This window comes from Sciurus carolinensis, chromosome 3 (genome assembly GCF_902686445.1).
Source record: "Sciurus carolinensis chromosome 3, mSciCar1.2, whole genome shotgun sequence".
Classification (NCBI taxonomy): domain Eukaryota; kingdom Metazoa; phylum Chordata; class Mammalia; order Rodentia; family Sciuridae; genus Sciurus; species Sciurus carolinensis.
In genome coordinates this window covers 5,543,895-5,571,398 of record NC_062215.1, presented here as the reverse complement: position 1 = coordinate 5,571,398, position 27,504 = coordinate 5,543,895, and the positions used below count along the sequence as shown (strand labels likewise).

General features: G+C 58.5%; 2 protein-coding genes across 4 annotated transcripts in view; one reads left to right on the top strand and one right to left on the bottom strand.

Moving 5' to 3' along the window:
* The window catches only part of Myo15b (myosin XVB), a 30,897-nt gene extending 9,959 nt beyond the window's left edge, over nt 1-20,938 (top strand). The window contains 50 exon segments of the mRNA XM_047542995.1: nt 294-419; nt 1,609-1,686; nt 1,907-2,022; nt 2,107-2,152; nt 2,264-2,388; nt 3,459-3,573; nt 3,802-3,965; nt 6,351-6,444; nt 7,084-7,149; nt 7,440-7,497; nt 7,668-7,798; nt 8,533-8,628; nt 8,726-8,961; nt 9,040-9,218; nt 9,433-9,505; nt 9,881-10,042; nt 10,227-10,327; nt 10,419-10,495; nt 10,602-10,683; nt 10,880-10,978; nt 11,135-11,241; nt 11,335-11,526; nt 11,693-11,771; nt 11,927-12,025; nt 12,100-12,349; nt 12,433-12,520; nt 12,641-12,860; nt 13,319-13,431; nt 13,633-13,692; nt 14,252-14,327; nt 14,436-14,554; nt 14,738-14,856; nt 14,932-15,073; nt 15,251-15,362; nt 15,454-15,623; nt 16,014-16,165; nt 16,331-16,394; nt 16,483-16,555; nt 16,935-17,011; nt 18,108-18,181; nt 18,268-18,383; nt 18,476-18,570; nt 18,671-18,748; nt 18,841-18,937; nt 19,082-19,227; nt 19,388-19,503; nt 19,847-19,980; nt 20,106-20,239; nt 20,352-20,492; nt 20,648-20,938. Coding sequence (XP_047398951.1) covers nt 294-419; nt 1,609-1,686; nt 1,907-2,022; nt 2,107-2,152; nt 2,264-2,388; nt 3,459-3,573; nt 3,802-3,965; nt 6,351-6,444; nt 7,084-7,149; nt 7,440-7,497; nt 7,668-7,798; nt 8,533-8,628; nt 8,726-8,961; nt 9,040-9,218; nt 9,433-9,505; nt 9,881-10,042; nt 10,227-10,327; nt 10,419-10,495; nt 10,602-10,683; nt 10,880-10,978; nt 11,135-11,241; nt 11,335-11,526; nt 11,693-11,771; nt 11,927-12,025; nt 12,100-12,349; nt 12,433-12,520; nt 12,641-12,860; nt 13,319-13,431; nt 13,633-13,692; nt 14,252-14,327; nt 14,436-14,554; nt 14,738-14,856; nt 14,932-15,073; nt 15,251-15,362; nt 15,454-15,623; nt 16,014-16,165; nt 16,331-16,394; nt 16,483-16,555; nt 16,935-17,011; nt 18,108-18,181; nt 18,268-18,383; nt 18,476-18,570; nt 18,671-18,748; nt 18,841-18,937; nt 19,082-19,227; nt 19,388-19,503; nt 19,847-19,980; nt 20,106-20,239; nt 20,352-20,492; nt 20,648-20,707 — 5,727 coding nt within the window. The 3' untranslated portion in view covers nt 20,708-20,938.
* A 165-nt stretch (nt 20,939-21,103) lies between these two features.
* Recql5 (RecQ like helicase 5) overlaps nt 21,104-27,504 on the bottom strand; it is a 34,445-nt gene continuing 28,044 nt past the window's right edge. Inside the window, exons 8-19 of one of the 3 annotated variants that reach the window (XM_047542996.1) lie at nt 25,282-25,500; nt 24,953-25,052; nt 24,769-24,805; nt 24,580-24,638; nt 24,424-24,497; nt 23,949-24,042; nt 23,548-23,682; nt 22,755-23,290; nt 22,520-22,610; nt 22,063-22,287; nt 21,768-21,837; nt 21,104-21,670 (exon numbers count right to left, since the gene is read on the bottom strand). In XM_047542996.1, the coding sequence (XP_047398952.1) occupies nt 21,570-21,670; nt 21,768-21,837; nt 22,063-22,287; nt 22,520-22,610; nt 22,755-23,290; nt 23,548-23,682; nt 23,949-24,042; nt 24,424-24,497; nt 24,580-24,638; nt 24,769-24,805; nt 24,953-25,052; nt 25,282-25,500 (1,741 nt within the window). In that variant the 3' untranslated portion in view covers nt 21,104-21,569. Of the gene's footprint in view, nt 21,671-21,767; nt 21,838-22,062; nt 22,288-22,519; nt 22,611-22,754; nt 23,291-23,547; nt 23,683-23,948; nt 24,043-24,423; nt 24,498-24,579; nt 24,639-24,768; nt 24,806-24,952; nt 25,053-25,202; nt 25,501-27,504 lie in introns of those variants that run through there. The other 2 variants (XM_047542997.1, XR_007107600.1) reach the window with 2 other exon arrangements.

The window sequence follows — 27,504 nt, the reverse complement described above, 5'->3', positions numbered from 1 at the left end:
ATTTAGTGAGACCCTGTCTCAAAATAAAATTAAGAGGTCTGGGGGTGTAGCTCAGTGGTAGAGCACCTCTGGGTTCAACCCACAGTACTGGAGAAGAAAAAAAGAAGAAGAAAAAGGGAAAGCACCCTTTATAGGGACTCAAATACAGACTCTTCCTGTCTGAGGAGAGTTTGGGGGAATAAACCTCCCCTTGTACACAGGGCATGTGGCCCTGGGTCACGGGGAGGGGGTACAGTCCCTACAGGGGACAGCATGTGCAAAACCTGAGGAGGTGTCACTCATCCCCTTATCAGGCCACGGACCACACCTTCCTCCAGAAGTGCCACTATCACCACGGTGATCACCCAAGCTACGCCAAGCCCCAGCTGCCCCTGCCCATCTTCACGGTGCGGCATTACGCAGGGACAGTCACCTACCAGGTATCTGCCCTCAGGGACAGACTCCAGGGTGAATCAGTGAGGTGATGTGACTTTGATGTCCCCTCTTAAGCTGAGTCACTTGACAGGTGAGGGGAGTGAGTGAGGGGAGGCTCCTTACCCTGCTCGACCCTGTGACCCCACCTGGGCCATGAGCCCCAGTTCTGAGCATGATTTACCGATTCTTGCGAGAATCATGGGGCAACAGGGTCAAAGCCTTGAGACCTTCCTGATGTAGAGGGCAGAGCACAAGCCTGGGGCCTGGGGCCGGGAACCCAGGCAGCTTACTTTGCCTTCCCGGCCTCCTTTTCCTCATCTGTAAAGTGGGCATGGGAATCTGTCCTATGATATTGGCACGAGAGTTACATGCAGTAACACTGAGACGGCCTGGTAGGTGTTCACTGAATGGCCTTCCCTGTCCCCCTTCTGAGTTCTACATCTACCAAGGACATCCTAAGAGGAGAGTCACTCAAGGGAGGGTTCCTGGATGCAAGAGACAGACTCGAGGTGGGGAGAGGCAGGGAAGGGTCCCTGGAGGAGTGGGTGTGCTCTGGTTGGAGAAGAAAACATAAAAACTACCTGGATACTGCAGACAACTACGAAGCCTGGGAAGGTAGCTCGGCGGTCGAGCACTTGCCTGGCTGGTGCAGGGCCCTGGGTTCCCTCCCAGGGCTGCAAACAAAGCACAACTACGAACATCAAAACAGAAGACTGGAAAATGGAAGACCAACCATGAATCCGTAGGAAACCTCAACCTGGTCAGTTCGTGCCCAGTCAATCTAGAAAAGTCATGCCATTCCAGTCAAGACTCTGGTGGAATTCTTACAGGAGGGGGAATGGAATTTTGATAAAAATTATTCTGAAACTTTATCTGGAGAAGAAATGCATGAGTAACCAATAAAATACTGGAAAGTTGAGCGGAGGAGATTTGCTGTCCCAGAGAGGAAAATGTATGCTAATGCGCAGCCTGAAAGGGAATGGCTCTGAGGAGCAATCGGTGAGCGGCGGCATCGGTGGAATGAGACAGCAAGTCCTGCAGCCGCCCCCGGGGTGGGAGAGGACTGCACTGAGCCGAGGCGGCCTTCTAGAGCTGGAGAGAGGCTGCCCGCTCTTCTGGGCAGGAGTCTGGCCACCACGCATGGCCTTCTTGCTTTGGCCCCCCACCTCTGCCGCTCACTCATGTCTCCCGTAGGTTCACAAGTTCTTGAACAGAAACCGGGACCATCTGGACCCTGCTGTGGTGGGGATGCTTGCCCAGAGCCAGCTACAGGTGCCCTGCAGCCCCTCAGCTCTGCCCCTCCACACTCTGTCCCCATTGTCCCCTTCCCCAAATGTCCTTGCCCAAGGGACTGGCACTCAAGGCCCAGCACCCTGAATGGTGTGCTGAGTGTGTCAGGAGGTGGAAACTGAGAGCTGGCCTGTGCTGGCTCCCCGGGGCAGGTGGGCAGGTGGGCAGGTTGGGAGGGCCTCCGCCCTGTCTTCCCCCACAGCTGGTGCGCAGCCTGTTCCAGGAAGCAGAGCCCGGGGCTGGAGGAGGGCCAGGCAAATCCACGCTGACCTCTCGCTTCCAGAAGTCCCTGGGAGACCTCCTAGCCCAGCTGGGCAGGTGAGGATGATGGTGCCCCCACACAAGAGCCCTGGAAGTTGAATGGGGCTGTTCTGTGCCCAGCGACCCCCTTCCGTTCAGCAGGAGCCATGTCTATTTTATCCAGTGCCTCAGCCCTAACCCTGGAAAGGTGAGCTTCTCTGGTCCAGGGCCCTCCCCACCCCGCCCTGCCCCGCCCCTCCCCCTCCTCTCAAACTCAAGGCCCTCAACCCCACCGCTCTCTGGCTCTCTCTGGCCCCAGCTCCCAGACCTCTTTGATGTGGGACACGTGGCAGAGCAGCTGCGCCAGGCAGGCATCCTGGAGGCTGTAGGCACCCGCAGTGCCCACTTCCCGGTGCGCATGCCCTTCCAGGCATTCCTGGCCAGGTAGGGCCTCAGGGCAGGGTTGACAGGGAAGGTTCCCCAGCAGGACTGGCAGACCCGGGCTCCTTCCTGGAGGAGAGGGACCACTTTCCCCAGGCCCTGGGCCTGGCTTCCAACCTTCCTTCACCCCTTCCTTTCCCTCTTCTCAGTCCCTCCTGCATTCACTGGTCACTTCTCCATCCAGCAAGCTTCTCTGGCACCAATGGCCAGGGACCAGAGATGAGGTTGGCAATGTCCTGTCTGGGGGCTCACAGTGTAGCCAAGGGGCACAGTCGGTGTTCAGGAAGTGCTGACTGAATTAGTGACACGGGGAGGGAGGACAGGCGAGCAGAGCCCTTCAACTGGGAGAGAGGCTGGCCAGACGCAGCCGAACGTAGACTTGGGTCAGCATGGTGCGATGGACAGGGGGCGGCTCTGTTAGGGGAGTTCAGAAACCGCTAGGAAAGGTCGTGGTTCCATCTGCACTTTTTGCCTATTTGGCCTTGGCCACTGACAAGGGCCTTTCGGAGCCCTTTGAAGGGCTACCAGGTATGCACTTGTCCTTGAGCCAGATACTGAGAAGGCCAGACTGGGAAGGTTCCTCCCTGCCCTTTGGACACTTAGCAGATGCAACACTGCTGCTTCCTCCAGGAAGCCCGGAGGCTGGGCGGGGATCCCCGGTACGGTTGTCTTCCCAGCACAGACCGGGCCTGTCGAAGGTCTGTGGTGAGCCTCCCCTGCTGCTCTGCGGCCTGCCCCACCTCCCGTCCACAGCCCTTCCTGGAGACCCGCTGTGTAAGGTGTGCCGGCCACCCCGGATGGACAGAAGCTGCAGATCACATTTCTGTTGCTTCCACAGCCAGGACTGGTCTCATGGCCCCATCTGTGCCCCATGTTCCAACCACCTGTCTCCTCCCCAGAGCCGGGGAGAGTCCGGTTCCGAGGCAGGGCTCCATACTCTGCCACGCACCTAGCTGTAGCGGGCTTTCCAAATTGCGAATGACTCAGAAACTAAATAAATGCAGAGGGGCTTGGGTGACGAGTGCGAAAGGAGGTCACAGCTGTTGTGACCTTGCTCTGCCTCCTTGGGGCAGGTTCCGGGCCCTGGGGAAGGAGGGCCAGGAAGACTCCCATCGGGAGAGGTGTGGCACCATCCTCAGTCAGGTGCTGGGGGCTGAGTCGCCGTTCTATCACCTTGGGGCCACGAAGGTGGGCGTGTGTACGCGGGATGCAATGGGGCGGGCATGGATGGAAGAGAGAGGCACACCGAGGGTCACACAGGGAAAAACTCTGGACTGGGCCATCCTTCCAAGGGGTGGGCAGATGGAGTGGGGCTGGGTGGCAGGCGCCTCAGAATAGTTTGGCTGGGAGGGAGGAAGCTGAGGACAGAGGAGGCCTCCATGCCTATCCCACCTGCAGCCACGACCCTGCCCACAGGTCCTGCTGCAGGAGCAGGGCTGGCAGCAACTGGAGAGGCTCTGGACCCAGAGGCACACCCAGGCCCTGTTCACCCTGCGCCGGGGCCTTCGTGCCTGCATCTCCCGCCAGCGCCTCCGCCTCCTACCCCGGATACAGGCTCGTGTGCGTGGGGTCCAGGCCAGGTGGGCCGCTGGAGCCGGGGCTGAAGCGGGAGGTCCTAGGGAGAGGCTTAGGGAAGAGGTAGTGGGCTCCTCCTCAAGATGGCGGGGCAGTACTGGGGGACAGAGGGTCCCAAGGTAAGTCGGCCTGCCCCAGGGCCATCCCGTCTGCTCTGAACTCCTCTTGACAGTGTTCCCACCCATATCCAGGCAGCCTCTGCTTGAATACCCCCAGGCACAAGATGCTCACCACCTGAAGAGGCCACCTGAACCTCTAGTTCTCACTAGATCTCACTTGATCTGTCTCTTTTCTAGTCTGTTCTCCACCCTGCAGCAGGAAGGGTCATTTCAAAGCATGAATCAGGGGCTGGGGGTGCGGTTCAGTGACAGAGCTCTTGCCTGGCCTGTGTGAGGCCTTTGGTCTGACCCAAGCAACACACACACACACACAGCACACGGCTCGCAGTAGGCTGTGTAAGGCTCCGCCTGCCTTTCCAGCCCCCATTGAGGCTGGGTTCCTCACTCACTCCCATTCCCTTATTGACTCCAGTGCCCCTCCACAGCTGTCTTCACTCCTGCATGCCGCACGCTGGTCACACGTGGGTGATGGCGGCCAGGACTGTGCCTCCCAGGCTGGTTGATCCAGCCACCAATCACCCCCAGGGATGAGAAAGGGCCGAGACTAAAGTGGAGATGGTTCCATGGTGGACCACACCAGAGACCCTCCCAGAGGGGCTACTGTCATCTCTGTTCATTTCCAAAACTTTTCCATCGCTACCAACAGAGGCTCGGTACTCATTACACAAAGACTCCACCTGCCTCCCACCCGGGCCTGTGCTAACTTCCAATCTACTTTCTGTCTCTATACGGGATGTTTCATGTAAGCTGACTTATACATTATTTCCTTTCGTATCTGGCTTATTTTATTAGCGTAATGTTTTAGTGTTCACCTGTGTTGTAGTATGGATCAGAATTTCATTTCTTTTTTTTTTTTTTTTTTTTTTTTTTTTTGGGTGCTGGGGATTGAACTCAGGGCCTTGTGCTTACAAGGCAAGCACTCTACCGACTGAGCTATCTCCCCAGCCCCAGAATTTCATTTCTTTTTATGACTGAATAATGTTCCATTGTATGGATCGACCACACATTATTTATCTGTTTATCTATTAATGAATATTTGGGTTGTTCCATTATTTATGAATAATGCTGCTATAAATACAGGTATACAAGTGTGTGTTCTAGACTGGGTTTTTTGTTTTGTTTTGTTTTGTTTTGTACCAGGAATTGAACCCAGGGACGCTTAACCACTGAGCCACATCCCCAGCCTATTTTGTATTTTTTATTTTGAGACAGGGTCTCGCTAAATTCTTAGCGCCTCACTAAATCATTGAGGCTGGCCTTGGGCTTGTGATCCTCCTGCCTCCACCTCCCAAGCCACTGGGATTACAGACATGCGCCACCATACCCAACTCTAGGCTATTTTCAGATCTCTGGGGTTTGTACCTAAGAGTGAAACTGCTGGATCATGTGGTCATTCTGTGTTGAACTTTTGGGGGAGCTTCCAGACTGTTTCCAACAGTGGCTGCATCATTTTTTTGTTCTTTGTACCTGATTTCTCTGTCGTTTTCCATTGTTTTACATCACACCCCTCGTGCTTTTTAGTCATTATTTATCTTCTTTGGAGAAATATCTGTTCAAGTCCTCTGCTTAGTTTTTAAATGATCTGTTTCTGATGTTGAGCTGTACGGTTTTACTTTCTGGATATTAAGCCATTATCAAATATGTGATTTGCAAATAATTTCTTATTCTGTGGTTTGTCTTTTCGCCCTGTTCATAGTTCCCTTTGAACCACATAAGTTGCAGGGTTTGTTTTGTTTTGTTTTTGCGGTGCAGGGGATCAAACTCAGGACCTCACGCATGCTAGCAAATGCTGTACCACTGAGCCACATCACTGACCCTATTTTTATATGTTTATACTGTTCACAATTCCTTTGAGGAGTCTGGCCTTCCTATGTCTGGGAAATTCTCAAAGCTATTTTATTTTCATATTCTCTCTTCTGGGATCTCTTATTAAATTTTTATGAGGTTACTTTTTAATTTTATAAGTTCTTCTTCTACAGTAAAACACAGAGGTAAAGTAATTTATCCACAGTCACAGTGACTAACTAGAAGGGGAATGATTTAAACCCAGGTAATCCCCCTCGAGAATCAGGTCTTAATTCCCTATGCCAAATAGCTGCTCCATTTACGTGTTCCTTTTTTATAGTGTCCTGTTTTTTTCCTGTTGCTTCTGTTAAGCATGCTGGGGCTTCAGGGTCCAGAGTCAGGTTTACATCGTGTCTAGGCTTGGGGGGATTGGTTACCAGGCAGTAGGTATAAATTTGGAGCCTCATCACCCTCCACGGCCTCTAGGAAGCGATACCTCCGGCGGCGAGTGGCTCTGGGACAGCTGAACACCATCCTCCTTGTGGTCCAGCCCTTGTTCCGGAGACGGCAGAGGCTGCAGGTGAAGGGTTTGGGGGACAGCTACTGGGCTAGGGAAGCCCAGGGTGGCTAAATCCCAACAGCATCTGCCCTCAGCCCAGCGTCCCAAGAACCAAGGTCTCAGAGACCATGTCGGACTCTTCCTGTTTCCTCTCTGGCCAGGGCAATCTGGGAACCTGGGCATCTACTCTCTCCTTCTCGCCTGGAGTCTCAACCTCCGTTCCCTCTGTCCCTCCCGTGGGCCCCTTCTTCTCCCTCTCTTGCCTCCTGACTCCAATTCGAGGGCCATAAAGCAGCTCAAAGTTCAGTGCCCATATGCTGCCTCCCTCCCTGGGCCCTCCCTGACTGAACTTTGTCCTCTGAGACCATTTCTTCCCTTCTTCCTGTCCTCTTCCCTGGGTCCTGGCAGACGGGCAGTGACGTGCACAGTAAGGAGGCAGGTGAGGGCTCTGGAGGGCTGGGGGCGGACAGGAACAAATGGCCCTCTGTCAGACAGTTGGCCCCTCTGGGTCTGTATGGATCCTTCTCTGGAGTCAGCGCCTCCCAGCAGGCAGGAAGGGACGGTTGACCCGAGGATCTGGGCAAGTGCCATGGGAGGTTCATGGGGGTGTCTCATGTGGGGCGGGGTGGGGAGTCAGCTCTTCCCGCATCTCCCCCACAGCTTGGCCATCTGCGTGGCCGGTGTGGCCGGCACAGTGGTGGGGCCCTGGAGAAAGCATCAAGCATGGTAGGTGGCCTGGAACAGGGAAAGGACGCCCCCTTGGCACAGCTGTGGGGAGCCGGGGAGTCGGGGTGCTGCCAGGGCCCTGTTCTTATGTGCCACCTGAACCGAGGACTGGGCTCCCTCAGTTTCCCTTGGGCTCCCTCAGTTTCCCTTGGGCTCTTGGGGCTCTATTTGAGTGCCCAGGACCAGAGTCCTTGGTCTTTGGAAAGGGTGTCTATCATCCTGGGGGTAGGGGGACACCAGGTCCCTCTGTGGCCTCCCTTGGTCCCTGGTATCTTGGTCCTTCCCACCAGGAGCTGGGGCGCTTGGAGATCCCAGCTGAGCTGGCCGCCATGCTGAAGAAAGCAGAAGGTGAGTCACCTGGGGGCCCCAGTCCCTTGACTGTGCAGGGGTCTGTCTCTTCCTGAGCCCCCTGCCAGCTTCCTGGAGATGGGGACTGGTGGCTGACAGGAAGGCAGGGTGGGTGCCAGTGTAGGGACTACACTTGGGCACCTTTGGGCTCCTCCTGTGCTCCTTTCCAGGTCCCCAGGATGCCCTGGCTGGGAGCATCACTGAGTCCATGCCTCCTGAGGTTCCTGCCCGGCCCAGCCTGACCCTCCCACCAGACATCGACCAATTCCCCTTCTCCAGCTTCATCTCCAGCAGCTTCCAGGTGGGCCCCAGGCCTAAGCGCTTCCTACTGGCCCTGCGGTTCGCAGTCTTAGCACTTTCCAGGCATGAGCTGGGCCTCCCCACCCTCTCCACCCTCCACAATCACCGGGGCTGTGGGTGTAGCTGAAAATATCCGTTAAACCGAAATGTCCCACCGTGGAGTTATTTCCATCTGCGAGGCCACACCTTTGTTGTCGCTGGCTGTGCCATGGAAATCTTGTCATTAAGAATGTTCAAGTGGGGCTGGGGAGATAGCTCAGTCGGTAGAGTGCTTGCCTTGTAAGCACAAGGCCCTGGGTTTGATCCCCAGCACCCCCCCGCCAAAAAAAAAGAATGTTCAAGTGAGGGAAACTGTCCAGGCTATAGCGTTGAATACAGAAGCAGGGCTCCGAACTGCACGTGTGGTAGGACCCCCATTTTGCTTAAAGACAACAGAAGCGGGGATGCTGGGGTGTATGTATCTGTGCGCAGGAAGGAAGGCACAAGAGGTTAGAATGCTCACTCTGGCTATCTCTGGCAGTAGGGTGTTCATGGTGGTTTTCATTTTCTTTTTTATCTGTTTCCGTGTTTTCTGTGCATGCGGTTCTCAACCTAATCAAAGAGCAATTCAGATGCATTTCTAAGATATCTTTGTGCCCCAGCCCCTCTCCTTCTCCACTAGTGCATGCTCCCGTGGGGGTCTCCCAGGACTGTCCCCCCAGTGAGGACAAACACTGTCACCCTTCTTTCCTGCAGGAGCCATCCCTGCCCAGTCCGGGGCAGCTGCTGACCAAGCCCCTGACCCGACTGGATGGTGAGAACCTTCAACATGCTCTGGACATCAACAAGGTGGTGAGTGACACATTGTGGAGGGGAAAGCATGGACCCTCACAGGGACAGGACAGGCACATGAGAGCCCTGCACCTCCTGCCCTGGCCTGTGTCGGCAGATGCTGCGGCTCCTGGGAGACGGATCCCTGCAGTCCTGGCAGGAGCAGACCATGGGCACGTACCTGGTGAGGCAGGGGCAGCGCTGGCCGGAGCTGCGGAACGAACTCTTCAGCCAGCTTGTGTCCCAGCTCTGGCACAACCCAGATGAGCAACAGGGCCAGCGCGGCTGGGCCCTCATGGCCATCCTGCTCAGTGCCTTTCCCCCGACGCCCGCCCTGCAGAAGCCACTGCTCAAGTAATGGGACCAGCAGCAGGGGACCTGGCGGCGGGGCCCGCACACCTCTCCTCCACCGCAACCTGACTGTCCCCACAGGTTCGTTTCTGACCAGGCCCCCCAGGGCATGGCAGCGGTGTGCCAGCACAAGCTACTGGGAGCCCTGGAGCAGACGCCGCTGGCCCCTGGGGCTGCACGGGCCCACCCACCCACCCAGCTGGAGTGGAAGGCAGGATGGCGGAGGGGCCGCATGGCGCTGGACGTCTTCACCTTCAACGGTGAGGGCCCCCTCCTGCGAGGACCCCCAGACCCACAGTGGAGCCAGCCCACCTCGGCCCTCCCGGCCCCCTTCCTGCCTCTGCCTTCCTGCTGCCCCGCTTTGTCACCCTGGTCTCCCCCCTCCTCTGCTTTTGGACCCCCCAGGACAGCAGCCCCTTGTGGCCAGGATGGACCCTGCTGTCCCTCACCCTTGTCCCACCTCCTCCCCTGCAGAGGAGTGCTACTCGGCCGAGGTAGAGTCCTGGACCACAGGGGAGCAATTTGCTGGGTGGATCCTACAGAGCAGGTATGAGATCTGGGGTGGGGGCCATGATGACCAGAGCTGATGTTTGTCCCCATCCTTGTCCTCCCAGTCCACTCTCCTGCCGCACACTCCTGGGGACTGAGGCTACTCCCCAGGGCACAGGGAAGGGGAGTTAAGGAAGTAAGTGGGGTCAGACTGTAGATTCCAGATGGAGAGGATGCGCCAGAGCCTGTGGAGCAGGTTCTCACCAGTAGGTCTGGGAATGAGCGTCAGAGCCGCGGGTAACGAGGAGGATGTGGGATGGAGGGGAGCTGCCCAGTGAGACTGGGCTGGCAGGGCCCCCCGGGCGCCCTCCCCTCACTCCCTGCCCCTGCAGGATGCTCATCTGCCTCACCTACTTGTTCCTGTTCCACCCAGAGGCCTGGATGTGCCCCCTCGTGGCTGGTCTGTGTCACTGCATTCCGGGGATGCTTGGCAGGACTTGGCTGGCTGTGACTTTGTGCTGGACCTAATTGGCCAGATGGAGGACCTGGGGGACCCAGCTGGTCCCCACGGCTACCCCATCACCCCCGCTGGCTTGTAGGTCTACCCATCACCTCTGCCCCTGGTCTGCCCTGCCCTGGCGAGTGACCCCTCAGCCCCCATCACACCCTGTGGCAGCACGAACCCAGCACTCTCCCCAGCCTCCCCCACCCCATCCCCCCAACTCAGGGGCCACGCCTGCCTCAGCGGCCCCCTTAGCTCGGCCTGCTTGTTTCTGCAGAGCCGAGAACATTCCCCCTGCCCCTGGTGTCCAGGCCCCCTTGCTGCCCCCAGGCCCGCCTCCAGGTCCAGCCCCAACACTGCCCAGCAGAGGCCATATAGGTAAGGCTCGCTGAGGTTGGCAGAGTGCTGGGAATGGGAATCCAGCAGCCCTAACCCTGGCTGGATGCTACGACCTGTCCCTGCCCCACAGGGGAGGCCCGCACGTCAGGGAGCCTAGACGGCTTCCTGGACCACATCTTTGAGCCTGTCCTTGCCCCAGGCTTCAGTGTGAGTGTCCCCCACGCCCCGCCCTGCCTCGCCCTGCTCGGGCCTCTGCTGCTCCTCCCACTTTCTGCAGGCTCTAACTCTGACCCTGTAACCGTTGTCCCTTCAGGATCTGGAACAAGGCTGGGCTCTGAACAGCCGCATGAAGGGAGGGGGCGCCATCGGGCCCATGCAGCAGGGCTACCCCATGGGTGAGTGTGGGCTTGGTTTCCGTCCAGGGCCGTCAGGCCCAGCAGCACAGGCCGGCGTGGCCTGGGACTCCAGGCAGCTGGGACAGGAATTCAGCCAGCACGCTGGGGCGGACGCCCTTGCTCTTCTCTTTGTCTGGGACTGGAGGGGGATTGTGTGAGCTCAGGCAAAGACTGACCTGGGAGGCTGTTTCTTTAGTGTACCCAGGGATGATGCAGATGCCGGGGTACCAGCCAGCCATGATGCCTGCACCAATGCCCATGATGCCAGCAGTGGGCACAGTCCCCACCATGCCAGGTAAGGCTGGGCGGGGGCACCAGGGTCCCTTCCCGGCAGAGCAGCAGCCAGCTTTGAGATTGAAGCACGAGAGGACCTTCCAGGGGTTCAGAGGGCACAAGGGACCAAGGGCCTTGGGCTTGGCCGTGGCACTCACCTGCCACGACCCACCTGCAGCCATGGTGGTGCCGCCACAGCCGCAGCCGCAGCCCCTGCTTCCCAGCCTAGACGCGAGGCAGCTGATCCAGCAGCAGGACTTCATCAACCAGCAGGCGCTGATCCTGGTGAGGGCGGCAGGACCCGCGGGCTGCCTGCATGAGGACCAGGGGTGGGGACCAGGCAGGGTTCCTATCTGGTCTGTTTCCTCTCCCCCTCAGGCCCAGCAGATGACCGCACAGGCCATAAACCTGTCCCTGGAGCAGCAGAACCAGCAGCGCCAGCACCGAGCCCGGGACTCTGGGGCCGCTGCCCAGGCCCCACCCTCAGCTATCGCTCCCAAGCTGAAGAAGCCCCCTGCTCCCCCAAAGAAGCCAGAACATGACCCGGAACCAGCAGGTGCCTGCTTGAGGGTGAGGAATGAAGGCCAGGTGGATACAAGGCCTGAGGCGGGGACCAAAGATGCCAGGCTGAGACACCTGGGTGGCGAGCATGAAGGTTTGGAAAGGGGAGCAGAGGGGGGATCGTGAGTGAGTACGTGTGCACAGGGGCCATGTTCACTTCTCCCTGCACCAGGAGGAGACCTCGGAGGAGGCTGAAGACAGGCCCCAGCACCCCAAGAGCTTCCAGCAGAAACGGGACTATTTCCAGAAGATGGGTGAGGGTGCTTAGGGTGGCAGTCCACGTGGAAACCTAGCCTGGCCAGGGGAGGGGAGGGTGCCCTCTCTTTCCCATCCTTGTGGCCTGTCGGGGAGCCCTTGTGGGCTTCTGGGAAGCATAGGTGACAGAGAAGGCCATGTGGGGCATTTACAGGACAGCAGCAGATCAAGGTGAAGATGGTGAAGCCTCCAGCCAAGGTCCAGATCCCCAAGGGGGAGGAGACAGAGGAGGAAGAAGAGGAAAAAAGAACAGGTGGGGCACACGGATGGGGCCTGGGGCTCCTGCACTTCTGTGCAGAGTTTAACGTTCTTTCCTCTTCTTGTCAGTGCCGACCCCTTCTTCCCCTCCACCTCCTCTCTCAGTAAAGAAGCCACTGAAACAAGGTGTGGCCAACGCTGCAAAAGAGGCTGAGGCTGAGCCAGCTGAGGCGGCAGGGCCAGCCCAGGGTCAGGGCCCTGAGGTGTGCAAGTTGGACCCCACGCCCCAGCGGCCAGAACCCAGCAGGGAAATTCGCAACATCATCCGCATGTACCAGAGTCGCCCCGGCCCTGTGCCTGTGCCTGTGCAGCCAACCAGGTCAGCCCGGAGGGAGGTGGCCGGCCTGCTGCTCACCTCAGGGAATTCCTCTAGAATTAGTGACCTCTTGCTTCTCCCAAAAGGCCTCTCAAATCTTTCCTGAAGAAAAATGATCCTAAGGATGAAGCTTTGGCCAAGCTAGGGATCAATGGTGCCCACTCGCCCCCATCGGTGAGTCCCCTGTTCGTTCTCTCCAGGGCATGGGCTGATCTGCTTGGGAATACGCTACTCTTGGGCTGAACTTGGCCTTGACAATTGACTTGGCCCTTGTGACTTCTCTGTCCCCCTCAGACTCTGTCCCCCAGCCTGGGGAAGGGCCCCCCACCAGCTGTGGCTCCCCGACCCAAGGCCCAGTCACGGCTTGGGCCCTCCAATTCCATCAAGGAAAAGCAGGGGCCCCTTCGGGATCTGTTTGGCCCAAACCCGCCCACTGCCCAGGAACCCCCACTGCCACCAGCACCCCCACTGCCTTCATCTGAGGAGCCCAGGACCCCTTTGGCAGAGCCTCGTGGTAAGGACCCCCATCCCCCTGTGCAGCAGGCCTTGTTGGGGCCAAGGTAGTACTCCTGACAGCCTTTGGGCAGCCCATGGCTGAGGTCATGTCTGCACAGCTGAGGTCAGCTGCTTGAGTTCTTGGACTTTGGAGCCATGGAGCCCCAGCTTCCGTGTTCCCGCCCCAGGCAGGACCCAGGAACCCTGGGCCTATATGGTACTGAGGGACCGTCAAACGCAGGGTGTTGTCCAGGATGCAGAGCTGACAGCTCTGCGGGGAATTCAGTGGACCTGACTGACATAGGCAGGGACACCAGGAAATTTTAGGGCCAGAAATGGAGGCAGGAGATGGTACTAAGTTCAGGAGTAAGGCAGCTGGGGGTTGAGGGAGGCAGGCAAGGATGAGGGTTCTCGCTGCGCCTCTGGCCTTCCGGCCAGGCAGCCTCTCACCTGAAGCTCTTTACCCTCCCTTGCCAGACTTGACGGAGCCCATGGAGGATCAGGGCATCTCCACCCAGCTCCTTGTGCCCTCTGGCAGCGTATGCTTCTCCTACACCAGCACCCCCTGGAAGTTGTTCCTACGCAAGGAGGTGGGCATCAGGGTGGAGCCCTGGCCTGGCCTCTTTGGGCTAGGGCGTGGTAGCAGGGATCCCAGCCTGGGACTCAAGCATCCCCTCCTCATGACCCACCTTCTCAAGACGGGTTTTCCAGTCTGGGCCGGGAAGGTAGGCCCAGTGGGCTGGGTAGGACACAGACCTGCCCAATCTCGGCTCTTCCCTATCCTCCTCCAGGTGTTCTACCCGCGGGAGAACTTCAGCCATCCCTACTGCCTCAGGCTTCTCTGTGAGCAGGTGAGAGCTTGGCCCACCTGCCAGACAGCATCCTGAGGCCCTTAGCCCAACTCCTGGCTCGGATTAACACCGATGCAAGGGGCATAATAGCAGCTAGCACTTACAGGGCACTTTTGTGTGCCCAGCCCTGCCTCTCAGAGTCTACAAAGTGGAGACCATGATTAAGCTAGTTCTGGCAATGAGGTCCTGGTACCCAGGAGGTGCTTTGTAAATGGTGGTTGTTGCTTTGCCACTTACAAATGCTCCCAGGGCTGTGCCTTTGCTTCCCCAAAGTAGCCTGCTTTCTTCCTCTGGCCACACTGTTCCTTCAGGACAGCTTGCCTCAGCTGACCCAACAGTGGCGACCAGTGCAGGGAGGGGCAGAGAGGCGAAGGGGAGGAGAGCACGTGGCTGCTGGTGAGGAGCAGGGCGCTCCCTGGGCTGGGGAGCCCTCTGTCCCTCCCAGCTCCCCCTGGGCCTCCACTGGGCCCTCCAGCCTTTCCACTCTATGTGTCCGAGGCTACTCTGGGGTGGGCTCTGGCCTCAGGACTTGGTGGTGACCACTTGGTTCTCCTCCCAGATCCTGCGGGACACCTTTGCTGAGTCTTGCATTCGGATCTCTCAGGATGAGCGGCACAAGATGAAAGACCTGCTGGGTATGGGTCAGGGATACTGGGATCAGGGAGCTGTAGTGCCAGGACTGGGCTGGACTCAAGGGAGGAAGTGGCAATGGGAGCCCTCTGAGATCAGGGACCCGCCTGCAGGAGACTTGGAGGTGGGCCTGGATTCCCTCGCCACTGCCGAAGACAGCATCAAGAAGCGCATTGTGGTGGCCGCACGGGACAACTGGGCCAATTACTTCTCCCGCATCTTCCCTGTCTCGGTCAGTGGGGCTGTGGGGGAGGTGGGGATGCACTCTGAGTCTGGGCCCTCCCCAGGTGGGATGAGAGCGGGGCAGGTATACCAAGGGAGGAACAAGGCACAGCCAGTGGCCGTGTGCAGGTCCAGGGAATGAGCCGTGCCAGGCTCCAGGGGCCTGTCCCAGACCCTCCCCGTTTCCTGACAGGGCGAGAGTGGCAGCGACGTGCAGCTACTAGGTGTGTCTCACCGAGGGCTGAAACTGCTCAAGGTGACCCAAGGCCCCAGCTTCCACCTGGACCAGCTGAAGACACTTTGCTCATACAGGTGGGCTGGCCTGGAACCTGGGCTGAGGGTAGGGTGGCAAGATGGCCCCCAACTCATGCCCCACCCTGGGTGTAGCTTTGCCGAGGTGCTGGGTGTGGAGTGCCAGGGCAGCTCCACCCTAGAACTGTCGCTGAAGAACGAGCAGCTTGTGCTGCGCACAGCCCGGGCCAGGGCCATTAAAGCCACAGTGGATCAGTTCCTGAGTGAACTCAGAAAGGTACGTGCAGGCTGGGTGCTGGGGCAGAGCGCAGCCTACATCTCATATCGCGTGCTCTCTGGCTTCCCTGGGCTGTGACTGGGGGTTTAGGCTGGGTCCCTGGAACTCCAGCGTGCTGGGGAGAAGGCAGGGTGGGCAGGCTTCCTGCTCCGGGCTGGCTCACCCACCTGCCCACAGGACTCCGGCTATGTCATCGCCCTGCGTAGCTACATCACTGATGATCACAGCCTCCTAAGCTTCCACCGTGGGGACCTCATCAAGCTATTGCCAGTGGCCGATCTAGAGCCAGGTACCCCCCAGGGAGAGCATTCCCCTGGCGAAGACTGCTGAGGAGTGGCGGGGCCGGCGGGGTGAGGCACTGTCTTGGGTATTCCTTCTAGGCTGGCAGTTTGGCTCTGCCGGGGGCCGATCTGGACTCTTTCCTGCTGACATGGTGCAGCCAGCTGCTGCTCTCTACCTTCCTTCACCTGAGCAGAGGAACAGCTCTCGGCGCAAGAGTCAGCCTCAGCTGGGAGAGCCAGGTCCTACTCAGTGGGACAGGGTCTCAGAGGTGAGAAAGACAGGAGAGGCAGAGGCGAGAGCTCTCTAGAGTCAAGGAAGGAGAGCCGGTGATTGCTCCAGGGGCTGCCTGCCTCCTGTGGCCTCTGGCAGCCTGGCGGTCAGTGCTTGGTGTGTCCCCTCTGCCCTCTCCTGCCTTCTTTCCTTGTTTCCCCTGCAGCACTGTAAACCTCCCCTGGCAGGGGCTGTGCCCTTGGCCCCTCTGGCTCCCCTGGTGCTTATTTCAATGCAGTCATCAGATTCTCAATAAACAGTCTTGACGTTCCTGGTTTCTGTTATTCCTCTTGGGTCCGGCAGGACTGGGACTGGGGCTGGGGCTGAGTAGGGCCTTGGGGACAGGCTGGTGGGCATTCAGGTGGCACCAGGTTTTCTGTGCTTCCAGCACCCCGCTCGCCCCTGGAGACAGGCACACAGTGACTACTCAGAGGCCACCAACCTGTCCCGCTCTGTGGCCTATGCCTCTCTCTCCAATGATTCCGGCAACTACACCATGCAGGAGTTCGCCCTGCACTACTTCCGGAAACCGTCCACCTTGTAAGTGCCCTGGGCCAACCCCTGTGCCTGTCTGTCCCTAGCCTTCCCACCCTGAGCCCCCAGCCCACAGCCACCCGGCCAGTGCTCACCCACCCTCTCCACAGCCTAGAACAAGGGCGGGGGGAGCCAAGCAAGCAAGGCTGTCCTCTCTTGTGTCTTTCACAGGCTGGACCAGAGAGGTGGCAGTGCCCAGGGGAAGGTCATAGCCAGCCTGGTGCAGTACACCAAGGTAAGGGCCAGGCGGGCAGAATCTGACCAGTGTCTCTGCCCTTCGACCAACTTTGGTCCCAGACCTGCAGCTGAGCCTCTTTTGCCAGTCTCCCATCCAGGAATCTCTCATCAGACTCAGTGACGAGGACCTGAGCAGGCAGGCTGCAGCGGGCTTCCAGGGTGAGTGGTGTGGGCATCCTGGGTCCCCATGTCACCAGTGCCTTGGACCTATGCACCAGGTCCCCTCTTTGCTCCCTAAGCTCTACCTGGGATACTTGCTGGTGGTTCCTGTGCCCTGAGGGTCCTCCCCGACTTGGGTCCTCACCCACAGGTCGTGGGTTTTTTGGAGTTCGGGGCTGGAAGGCAGTGGATGGGTCCAGTTGACAGCTTGTGCCATGTGGGAGTCACCCACGTGATTTCCCTGAGCCCATTTCCTCCCTGGTAAAGCTGGACACTGCTGCCCTGCCTGGCACACAGGCATTTGGAGAGTGAGGCACCGGACAGTGTGAGCCAGGCCAGGCCCCGACCCAGCTCACCATGCTCCTTCTCCTGCCTGCAGCTCTGATGCAGTTTATGGGGGATAAGTCTAAGCCCCGGGGCAAGGATGAGCTGGACCTGCTCTATGAGCTGCTGAAGGTACGTGAGAGCTGCGCATGCTGGAAGCTGGACAGAGACCTTGAGCCCTGAGCGCCTCTTTCTGTTCTGCCTGGGCCCCACGGGATCCCCTCCACTTGGTCACTGTTCCTTTGAATCACTCAAATGTGTCACACCCCCTCCTGCTGGGAGCATGGCTGTGAACCTACCAGGAGGGGATGGCAGGGGCAAGGCTGCTGGATGAAGGTTCTGGACAGACCTGGAGGAGGAGAAGAACTCCCAGGGACAGGGCACCAGTCACGACAAGGATGTGAGCTTCAGAACCAGCAGGCCAGTGGCTGGACTGTGGAAACCAAGGGGGAGAGAGGAGTGTGGACAGGCAGGGACATGGGTCCAGGTCCAGCAGGCCTTGCAGGGACTCTGGTGGTGTACTGACGGGAAGCACTGAGGGTTTTGAAGAGAGGCTGGGCTCACGTTTCCCATTCTGCTGCTGCTTGAGATTCTGGGATTTAAGGGCAAAAGGAAGTTACAATGATTCCCAGTGAGAGGGTACCAGGTCAGGCTCAGGCAGCAGAGGGACGACGGGAAGATTCAAAGCCCACACCCTTTGCTCCAGCTTGCAGGGGGTGCCAGGGACTAGAGCAGTGACTATCTTTGGTGAGGAGGGTCTGGGCTTCTAGAGGGCCCGTTTTGGACATGTGAGGTTTGAAACTCAGACTTCAGATTAGAGGGATCTGGGATTCAAGGGGGCATCTAGGCTAGAGGCAGGCACCTGAGACCACCAGGGAGGGTGCAGAGAGGCTCCAGGGCATCACAGTGGTGGTGACACCAGACAGGTGAACCCAGTAAAGATAACCAACAGACCAGAGAAACAGATGAAGAAAGTGATTTAAAGAAGGTGACCAGGGTTAGGGCGTGGTACCCTGGGGGGCCCTGGGTTCCATCCCAGCACCACACACACATACACACAGTCTTACACATGCTTCCAGCTGCTGAGACAAAGAGAGGTGACCACTGGGAGGTCACCTTGACTAGGCCCCATAGGACCATAGTAGGATTTCTTCCTGACTTTAGACCCCATGTGTCCCTCACCCCCTCACCCCATGGACCTGCCCACTTGCCCTTCCTGTCTCCACAGCTGGGCAGCAAGGAGGACCTCAGGGATGAGATGTACTGCCAGGTCATCAAGCAGGTCACGGGACACCCCCAGCCGTGAGTGGGCACAGGGGTGGGGACCTCTGGGGGGCAGTGTGGCACTGCGGGCCAGCCACCTGCAGCCCAGGCTCTCTGCCCTGCAGGGAGCACTGTGCTCGGGGCTGGAGCTTCCTCAGTCTCCTCTCGGGCTTCTTCCCCCCATCCACCACGCTGATGCCCTATGTGACCAAGTTCCTGCAGGACTCAGGTCCCAGCCAAGGTGCCGAGGGAAGGGCCTTCGGAGGCTGGGAACTCACTGGCTAGGGAGGGCTTTGGACACACGTGACCTCCATCATCTTGGCCCCTCTGCAGAGCTCGCCCGGACCAGCCAGGAACACCTCCAGCGCACAGTCAAGTATGGCGGGCGACAACGACTGCCCCCCGCGGGTGAAATGAAGGCTTTCTTGGTACTGGGTGTGGGCAGATGCCTTCTGTGACTTCCCTGGGGCAGGGGGTCATGTGGGACCCCTGACTGCTGGTGACTCACCCTACATCCTGCTTTGATAGAAAGGGCAAGCAGTCCGCCTGCTTGTGGTCCACCTGCCCGGGGGTGTGGACTACAGGACAAACACCCACATGTTCACGGTGAGCAGGGTAGCCAAGGGAAGAGGCCCTGGGCCTCAGCTCTGGGCTCCGAGCCTCCTTCCCCATCATCTCAGTCCCATCACCATGTGCAGGTGGCAGGAGAAGTACTGGAGGAGCTGTGTGGGCAGATGGGCATCAGGGACCCCCGGGAGGTGGAGGAATTTGCCCTCTTCCTCATCAGAGGGGAAGGTGAGACCAGGGAGAAAAGGGAAGAGCGGCCAGGCTGGGGAGAAAGCCTCAACTGGGGGCCATTCTGCTGCCCACAAGGAGGTGGCTTCTGTGCTGGGGTGGCAGGGTGGCTGCAGGCACCTCTGACCTGGGCTTCCCATGCAGGTGAGCTGGTTCGGCCCCTGTGGCCCCACGAGTACCTCAACAGCGTGATGGTGGACCAGGATGTGAGCCTGCACAGCCGGCGGCTGGGCTGGGAGACCCCACTGCACTTCGATCATCCCGCCTACATTGACACCCACTACGGCCAGGTCAGCCCCTGCCCCTGGGGCTGCTGGGCAGTGCTGCGGCAGCTTGAGGGTGGAGTCTTCCTGGGCAACATCTGGGGCCCCTCTCCATAGGACCTGGGTCTGTGGCAGCTGGAAGGGGAGAATGGGTTTGAGCTGCCCCCTCATGGCCTTGCACCTTCAGGTGCTGCGGGACTACCTACAGGGGAAGCTGATGGCCAGCGCCCAGGAAGAACCTCAACTTGCCCGGCTGGCTGCCCTTCAGCACCTTGGCAGGGCCATCAAGAGCCCCCCCTCGGAGTACGTGAGCTTGGCCCCCACACCTCCTGTCATGCCCCCACCCACCTCAGTACCAGGCGGATCCTCTCCTCCAGACCACACCCCACTCCCTCTTCCAAGGCCAAGGTCACTCCACTAACCCTTCCTAACCCTAATCAGATTGGTCTGGAATAGCCAAGACAGTGGTCATCCGTCTTCTCCACCCGACCCCAAGCTTCTCCCAGTGGGTGGGCCTCACCTCATTCATGTACATGGATCCCTTGTCTCGCCCACAGTAGGCACCATCACCTGGCACCAGATGTCCAGCCCCACACCAGGTGGTCAGTGGTGGTGGGGCCTAACTGACCCCAGCTCTGTACCCTAGGAAGGACCTGCTGGCTTACATACCGAAGCCACTACAATGGCAGGTGAACATGGCAACCATGGAGAGTTTGATGGGCCAGGAGCTCAGGCAGCTACAGGGATGCAGCTCCCAAGAAGCACAGATCAGTTTCATTGGTGGGTCTGGCGCAAGGGGGCTGTGGGGTGAAGGCTGGATGGGCCTGCCTGCCTCGCCTGCCCTGGGGAATGAAGCAGGGCAGGCTCCTGAAGTCAGCTCTTGCCCTGCCCTCCTCTGCCCACAGAGGCCACGAGTCAGCTGCCCCTCTTTGGCTACACTGTGTACATAGTGCTGCGAGTGAGCAAGCTGGTCCTCCCGGGACCTGCCCTCCTGGGGCTCAACCGCAAGCACCTCATCCTCATGGACCCCAGCTCCCAGGTGGGCAAACCTCCTATCCCGGTGCTGGCCCAGGACCCTAGGGTCATTCCTCTCCCACTGCGGACCAAACCCCCATCCAAGAAGAACCAAGCTTGCTGTCTGCCATCCCCAGAAACTGTGCTGCTCCATAGCCCTGAAGGACCTGCAGCGACTGCACCTGCTGAGCCCCCTGGAGGAGAAAGGGCCCCCCGGCCTGGAACTCAACTATGGCTCGGCTGACAGCCCCCAAACCATCTGGTTGGAGCTGCCACAGGTGAGTGGCCAGGGCTTGTCACCCCAGGGAAGGAGGACAAGTGCCTCTACCCAGTCCTGGCCAGGGCCAGTGCCCACTGCTCAGGAATGGTATGGGCAGGGGCGGAGGTGGGGTTGGCTGGGGAGCCCCGTGCTGACATGCCTCTGCCTAAGCAGGCCCAGGAGCTACAGAACACCATCATCTTCCTGCTGAGTGACAGTACATCTTCCACTTAGTGGCCTGGGGCCTGGAGTGGGACAGAGGAGGCAGTGGCCTCTGCCTGGCCCAGGTCTCTTCCAGATGGTCTGCCTTGTAGGTCACTCTGGTTTGAACTTCATCACTTGGCTCTGCTCTGGAACCTGCCACAGCATAGCCTGGGTGGCCCAGATAGAGGCTGAGGCAGGGGATGCCACAGTAACTTCAACTGGGAACAAAAGTAGCCACACTCCCTCCAGTGTGGGCTTGGGCCCAGCTAGGGTGGGCTGTAGGAACTCAGGCATCTGATGTTACCAGCCGGGGGAAGATACCCACCTCGCCCCAGGTGACCACCCAGGCTCAATGTCAGAACAAGCCCAGGCCTGGGAGAAGCAGCTGCTGAGAAAATAAAACTGAGAAAAGGGCTGTGTGTGCTGACAAACGGGACTTTATTCTTGTCAACATAGCAGCTGTCCTCTCCTATAGCTCTACACCAGGCATCTCAAGAGGAGGGGGCGTGGAGGACCTGAGAGGGCCCAATACCTTGGAGTGGAGGGCCTCACTTCTGGCTGGGACCCTGTTAAGTACAAGATGGAGGGTCCTTCCTCCTTCCTCTGAGTCACAATACCCTCCGCCTTCTAACCTGGGGATCTGGCCCAGAAAAGCCAGCCACCAGGGTCAGGAGAGGCAAGGAAGCTCTGAGAAAGGCTTTGCAAGCAGAAAGGTGGGCCAGCCTCTGGCCTTGGACTAGATTTGGGAGGGTCTGGTGCCATCTTCAAAGCGAGGTGTGGCTAGAAGTGGGAAGGACCCCAGGCTGGTCCAGCTGCCCAATTCTGGGTGAGGTCCAGGCTGGTCCACCATGGAGTCTGGGGAGGATGCTGGCCCTGTCCAGCCAGCAGTGGGTCATGTCTGTGGGCCATACAGGCTGTGCCAGTCAGCTTCACTCTCGCAACGGGTGTGCCCATGGAAAAAGTGCTTGATGAGGCTCTGGGCCTCTTCCTTCGCTGCAGATTTGGAGCAGGGGTACATAAGAAGTAAGGCCCTGTCTCCTCCTCACAGAATCCCACACCACCTCCTGACCCTGGTCATGCTGGTGCTCACCGCTCCTTCCAGGAAAGGTCCTCTGGATCAGCAAGTGTGAGAGGTGGCGGGCAAAGCCTTTAAACAACTCCTAGAAGGCAAAGGGGGAACACAGCAGAGAGCAGGAACCTGCCCTGAGCCCTGGAGCCACCCACAGCCATGACCAAGGACAAGGCAGGCCCAGAGGGGCAGACGCTGGTCTTGGCTGCAGGCTTAGCCTACTCTGCCCCACTTTGTTCTGGGGCATCCACCCCCACCACCCATTGCACCCAAGTACCCCAGGCCTGGAGAGGGCAAAGCCCCCTGCTCACCCTACCTTGGATGCAAACTTGCCATCCTTGTAGAAGGGGGTCAGGTACCTGACCACAACATCTGCAGCCTCCTTCAAGGAGATGCCAGGAGATGTGAGTTGGCAGGGGTCTTGGGCCATGGCATTCAAGGTGCCCTGCTCACTGGCCAAGGCACTGTCCCTGACCTCTGCTAAAATGGAGGGCTTGGCTGGGGGGCGAGGCCTCTTCTGAGCCTGACTCTCTGGATTCTCCTGGACAGGACAACAAGTGTGGGGAGGTCACTCTTGGGTTCCCTTTCACTGGTTCCTGCCCCTCCACCTGGAAGACTGTGCCTTAGCACCAGGTGGCTCCATCTAACCTGTCCCATCTGCCCCGGGGGTGTAGAAAGAAGTCAGGATTTTCCCAAACCCCTGACCAGAGCAGAGCAGCTCCTGGCCTTGTCCACAGGCCTCCTCCCTTCCCCGTGCTTCCTCCCTGATGTACCTGCTTGGATCTGGGCCGCTTGCCCATCTGTGTCTTCTTTGTGGGGGTGAGCTGGGCTTCGAGGAACCCCTGGTCTCCGAGAGGGCAGGCGCTGGCCGGAGGGAAGAGTAGCATCAGAGCTCCAGTGCCAGCTGCCCCTCAGCCCAGCAGAGTCATCAGAGCTTCAGAGGCCCAGTTTGCACAGGGGATGCTGCCAGGCAGATTCCAGAAGGTTCCCCGACTGCTGTGCCCTTACCTGGGCCCCTCACTGGGACATGCTTCCGTCTCAGGAGGGGCCGTCAAATGTCCCTGGACTCCATCTTCTTCCTCTGTGCATTTCTCTGGGGTCATCAGGGGTCCCTGCATTATCCCACAGGAGCGGGCACCATCTGCCCTTGGGGCTTCGGCAAGTGGAGGTGGGCTTTCCGCCCTTTGACGGAAGAAGCGGGCAATATTCTGGGAATCCTTGTGGGCTGCTGCGGCCAGGAGCTGCTGCTTCTTGCTGGCCCGGGCCTTGGCGACAGAACTGCTCCTGGAAGAGCCTTTCACCTTCTCAGGGGAGGGTCCCGCACATTGAGCACTACCTCCAGGGACCTCTCCTTTGGGCCCAGAGAGGGACTCACTCACGTCCTTATCCTGAAGGCCATAAGGTTGGCTGTGGGGCTCTTGATCATCTTTCTGCACAGACTGGGGGACATGCTCCTGAGTCTGAGACTTCCCCAGCAGCTCCCCAGCTGTCTGGAATGGGCAGGAGCCTTTGGGGAAGCCAGCTCCCACCCTCTTGGCTTTGAGCTGTGAGGAGGAAGAGGTAAGGCTCAGACCCCTAGGTTCCCTGGAGGGCATTTATTGGCTGTTCCAAGCTATGGCTGAGCTGGGGCAGGGCTCTCAAGAACGTGGGAGTCGCATAGGACATCATTTGGGAGTTAGGCTAACGGGAGAAGAGACTGCAGTTGGCAAAAGCACATCTGGCAGAACAGGTTCTAGGGGACCCAGGGTCAGGGCTGCTCTCCTGGGCCCAGGTTTGGGGTGGACACCAGGATGCCACTCACCGAGTACACATGGGAGGCTGGTGGGATGTCATATTCATTGGGCTCTGGGGGCTCAGCCTGGGCACTGCAGCTCTTGGCACCACCTCCCATGTCATAGAGCTGCCCATCCTTGGAGGCTCTGTGGATCTCAGCAACCTGGGCAGGGACAGGCAGGGGACCATGCATTATAGGCTCCTCCTATAGTCCCAGCCCAGGTCCTCCTTTCCCTCAAGGTACAAGAAGGAATTGAAAACTGGACAAGCTGCAGTCCTCACAGGGTTGGCTAGAAACATCTCCTGCTGGCCCAGGACAGGCTCTCCTCTTATATGGCTCTTGGGCCAGTGGGTTAGGAGCTAGCCTGCCCTTTCCTACCCTGAGTCAATGAACATGCCCTGCCCACCTGCCCCCAGCCCTGGGCCTACCTTCCTCAGCACGCTGGCCTTGTACAGGTTGGCCATCTTGGCATTCTGGAATGTCTCATGTTCTAGCTGCACGGCCTGGGCCTGGAGGTCTGTTCTGTGGGTAGGAATGAACACAAGGCAGCTGGTGGGCCTGAGATCTCTCCCTGTGGACCTCCTGTTGGACTCTATACAGAGACTGCAGGGTGCCTTCAGGAGCTGGTGGGGATGGGCACAGTGATTCCAACCAGGACTTTCTGGGTACCCTATGGCTTACAGTTCTTCAGCAGCCATTGACAGTCCCCAAGTGTGGCCACACCTGTGCCCTGGTGGGGCTGCAGGGATTGGTGACCCTGAAGTGGAATGGGTCTGGGGAGGGGTTGTCCAAACAGGTCTAGGGGCACGGTGCCTGCAGTCTCCTAAGGAACAAGTGCTCAGAGATCTCCTCAGTCCCCAAAGCTGGCTCTTGCTCTGGTCCCATAGATCTTATGACACTTACCCATCACTTGAACCTGTGGCTTGGCGGTTGCTGCTCAGAGCCTCCTCCAGGAGACCCAGGCAGTGCTCACGGGCCTGAAAGGAGAAGGGAGTTGTCACCTGGCCTCAGGGTAGGGAAGATCCCCGGGAGGCAGATGAAGACCTGCCCTTTTCTTACCTTCACAGTGAGCCTGGGAATCTTTCTGCTAGAAGCCTCTTTCAGGGGACAATCTTCATCTGGGGAGAGAAGAGATGGTTCTTCCACTCAACTTTCTGCTCTCTGGAGTCCCCCAAGACCCCAGTAAGGCAACCGCCATCCAAACCCAGGGCATAGCCCATAAGCCCCTTGAAACGTTTCTGTACCAACCTGGGGGTACGAATTCTTCTATCTTGGGGTCTTTGCCCTAGAAAATAGCATGAAGGGCCTATGAGGCATCCTGCCCCATTGTGGAACAGTTCCCACCCAGGGAAGGGTGTGAGAGGGTGTAGGCAGGACCATCTTGGATGCTGCACAGGCCACTAAGTCCCTGCTGAGCCCCCACCCCCCTCACCTTGCGCAGACTCATCTGCTTCTGATAGAAGAGACTCCATTCCCGCTTGTGGGCCTCATCTCTGCCCTCATCACCGCTGCCTCCAGAACCTTCATCATACCTAGGGTATAGGCTGGGTATGAGCAGCTCTGCATGGGGTTCTGTCCTCCTCACTCATGCTGCTGGTGGGCCAATAATGTCCCTAGAAGCTTGGGGCAACACTGAGGTCCAGGCACACAGGGCAGGAGGGTAGACAACAGCACCATGCTACCTCTTGTCTGGCCTTAGCGCCAGGAGAATGACAGACTAGTTCCAATGGGTTGGGGGACTCTGGATTCATGGCCCCTGACCTGCTGAAGCCCCCGTAGCCCCTGCGGCCTCCTTCATACAGCTCAGGGTCAAAGCCGTTCCCCTGGGAGGGCCCGATGCAGGTCTTGCTCCAGCTGCTGCTGTGCTCCAAGGCGTCCAGCTGTCTCCGCACAGCTGCAGGGTTGTGGCAATAGTCACAGCCTTTGGTGCAGGCAGGCAGGGCATCCCCAAAGTACTTGGCAATGGCAGCATGGCGGCACCTGGAGTAAGCAGTGCAGAAGAGGTGAGGGATGAGGGACCCAGGCAAGCCAGCATTTGCTTACCCCAAACACTGGCGAGTGTCGCTGTCCAGCACCACACTCAGCATCTCATGTATCCCACCTCATAGGGTCTCACAAGGCATACTTTGATTTTGCCCCATTTTACAGTTGGGGACAGTGTGCGGAAGGAGCTTTCCAAGGTCATATTACACATGGTGTACCCCAGGAGCAAGGATATGAGCTCCATTCTGTCTGATTACTCCTCTGGGTCCTGGGACCTAATCCTCTGGCAGTGGTTACTCTGGTTAGAGTTTAGGCTCTAGTACAGATGCTGGCTCTGCCACCCAGGCTGTGTCCCTGGGTAAAACATCTCACCTCTGAAACCTATAGGTTTCTCATTTACAAAATGGTGCAGCAGGATGCTGGCACCAGGCTGTGAGAGGACCAAAAGGGACGCTGGAAGGGCATAATGAAACAGTGTTACTTCTGCCTTTCTCTGGGTTGGAAGGGAAAGGGAATGGCAGGGGCCCACCCTAATCCAGACTCAACACTCTGCTCTGCTTGGCTCTAGAGGACCTCTTCCTCGTGGGCCCTGATGAGCCCTTGGCCCAGCCTGTCATACCCAAGCCAAGGCAGGGAGGCAGCACACAGCATAACCATCCAAGAGCTACCAGCATGCAGGTGGGTCTAAGGACAGACACTGTATCTGCTCACTGGTGAGCATTCAGCTAGGGATGCAGCTTCATTGGAGAGCCCCTCTCACCTCCACTGCCTTGACCCTGTCACCGCCCTCTTGGGGTAACTTGGCCCAAGCTGGGAGCAGACAGTGGCCTGCCTCCATCTGGCCCAGGAGAGCCTGTTTCTGCTCCAATTCCCAGCCTGAGGCTGAGGCCCCACCAACCCTCAGGCAGGTACAGAGTTCCTGGAAGAGACCAGGGCTTTATCAGAGGTAGTTAAAATAGCCATTTCTGCTATTGAGAATGTAGCCCAGGGTACAGGATCCCAAAAGAGGATGCTAGAGCAGAGTTAGGGCTATCTGGGGCACTAACCCCAGGGACAAGAATAGCTGGTGCCAACTGTTCTAACCAGAACTCTTCTCAAAGAGCAGTCTCAAGGAACAAAAGCCGACTGTGACCAGACCCCAAAGCAGCAGGCTCTGGTCACCCTTTAGCCAAGAGGGGACAGTTCTGAAGCTGGACAGGAGCAGACGGACAGCAGAGGTGGCCACCAGAGGGCGCTCTCCCACCCACTCCTACCAGCCCTGGATAAATACGACAAATATTACCTCCACCAGAGTCCCTTGTCTACACAGTGACTGACTGTCTGGCCTCTGGGAGGCTCTGGCACCCAAGTGGTGTGGCCACACAGTTGGCCTCCTCCCTACCCCCCAAGTCCTGACTCACTGGGGTTTTGTGTTCAGATTCAAAGAGCTCCATTGACTGTGGGGCTGGGGTCAGTTTCTCTCCCAGACTGGTCTGCTGGGTGGCATGACCAGCCAAATGTCAAAGGGCCCAGTCATTGGGCTCTGGAGCCAATCCCTGACTGCTGGGCCAGGAGTGCAGGGAGAGCCAAGCATAAAGAATCAGCAGCGTCCTTCCTCTTAGGAGGAGCACCATGTTCCTCACAGGGCAAGCAGGCCACTCCCAGGACACCAGGATTCCCAAAGACTTCCCAAGACACCTCTGGATGATGAGTGGCCTGCCGGTAACGCCTTCTACTTGCTGGGGTAGCCCAGTAGCCCCTCACTATTTATTTTCTTTCCTAGGATAGGCCAAAGGGAGGAAAAGTGGCTTGAGGGACAGAATGGGATGGGTTGGGGACACAGGCCCAAAGGCACTCCTGAGGGTGGCGGTGGGGAGCTCAAGGGCAGGGAAAGTTGCTCCACCTTCTCCCCCTGAGGGCTCAGGATGAGCCTCTGGGGTCATCTACTCAGAACCAGAGCCCACTGCTTGTCATCAGCCACCCAGGCCCAGCCCATGGGCAAGAGGGAGGGGAGAGGAGTGG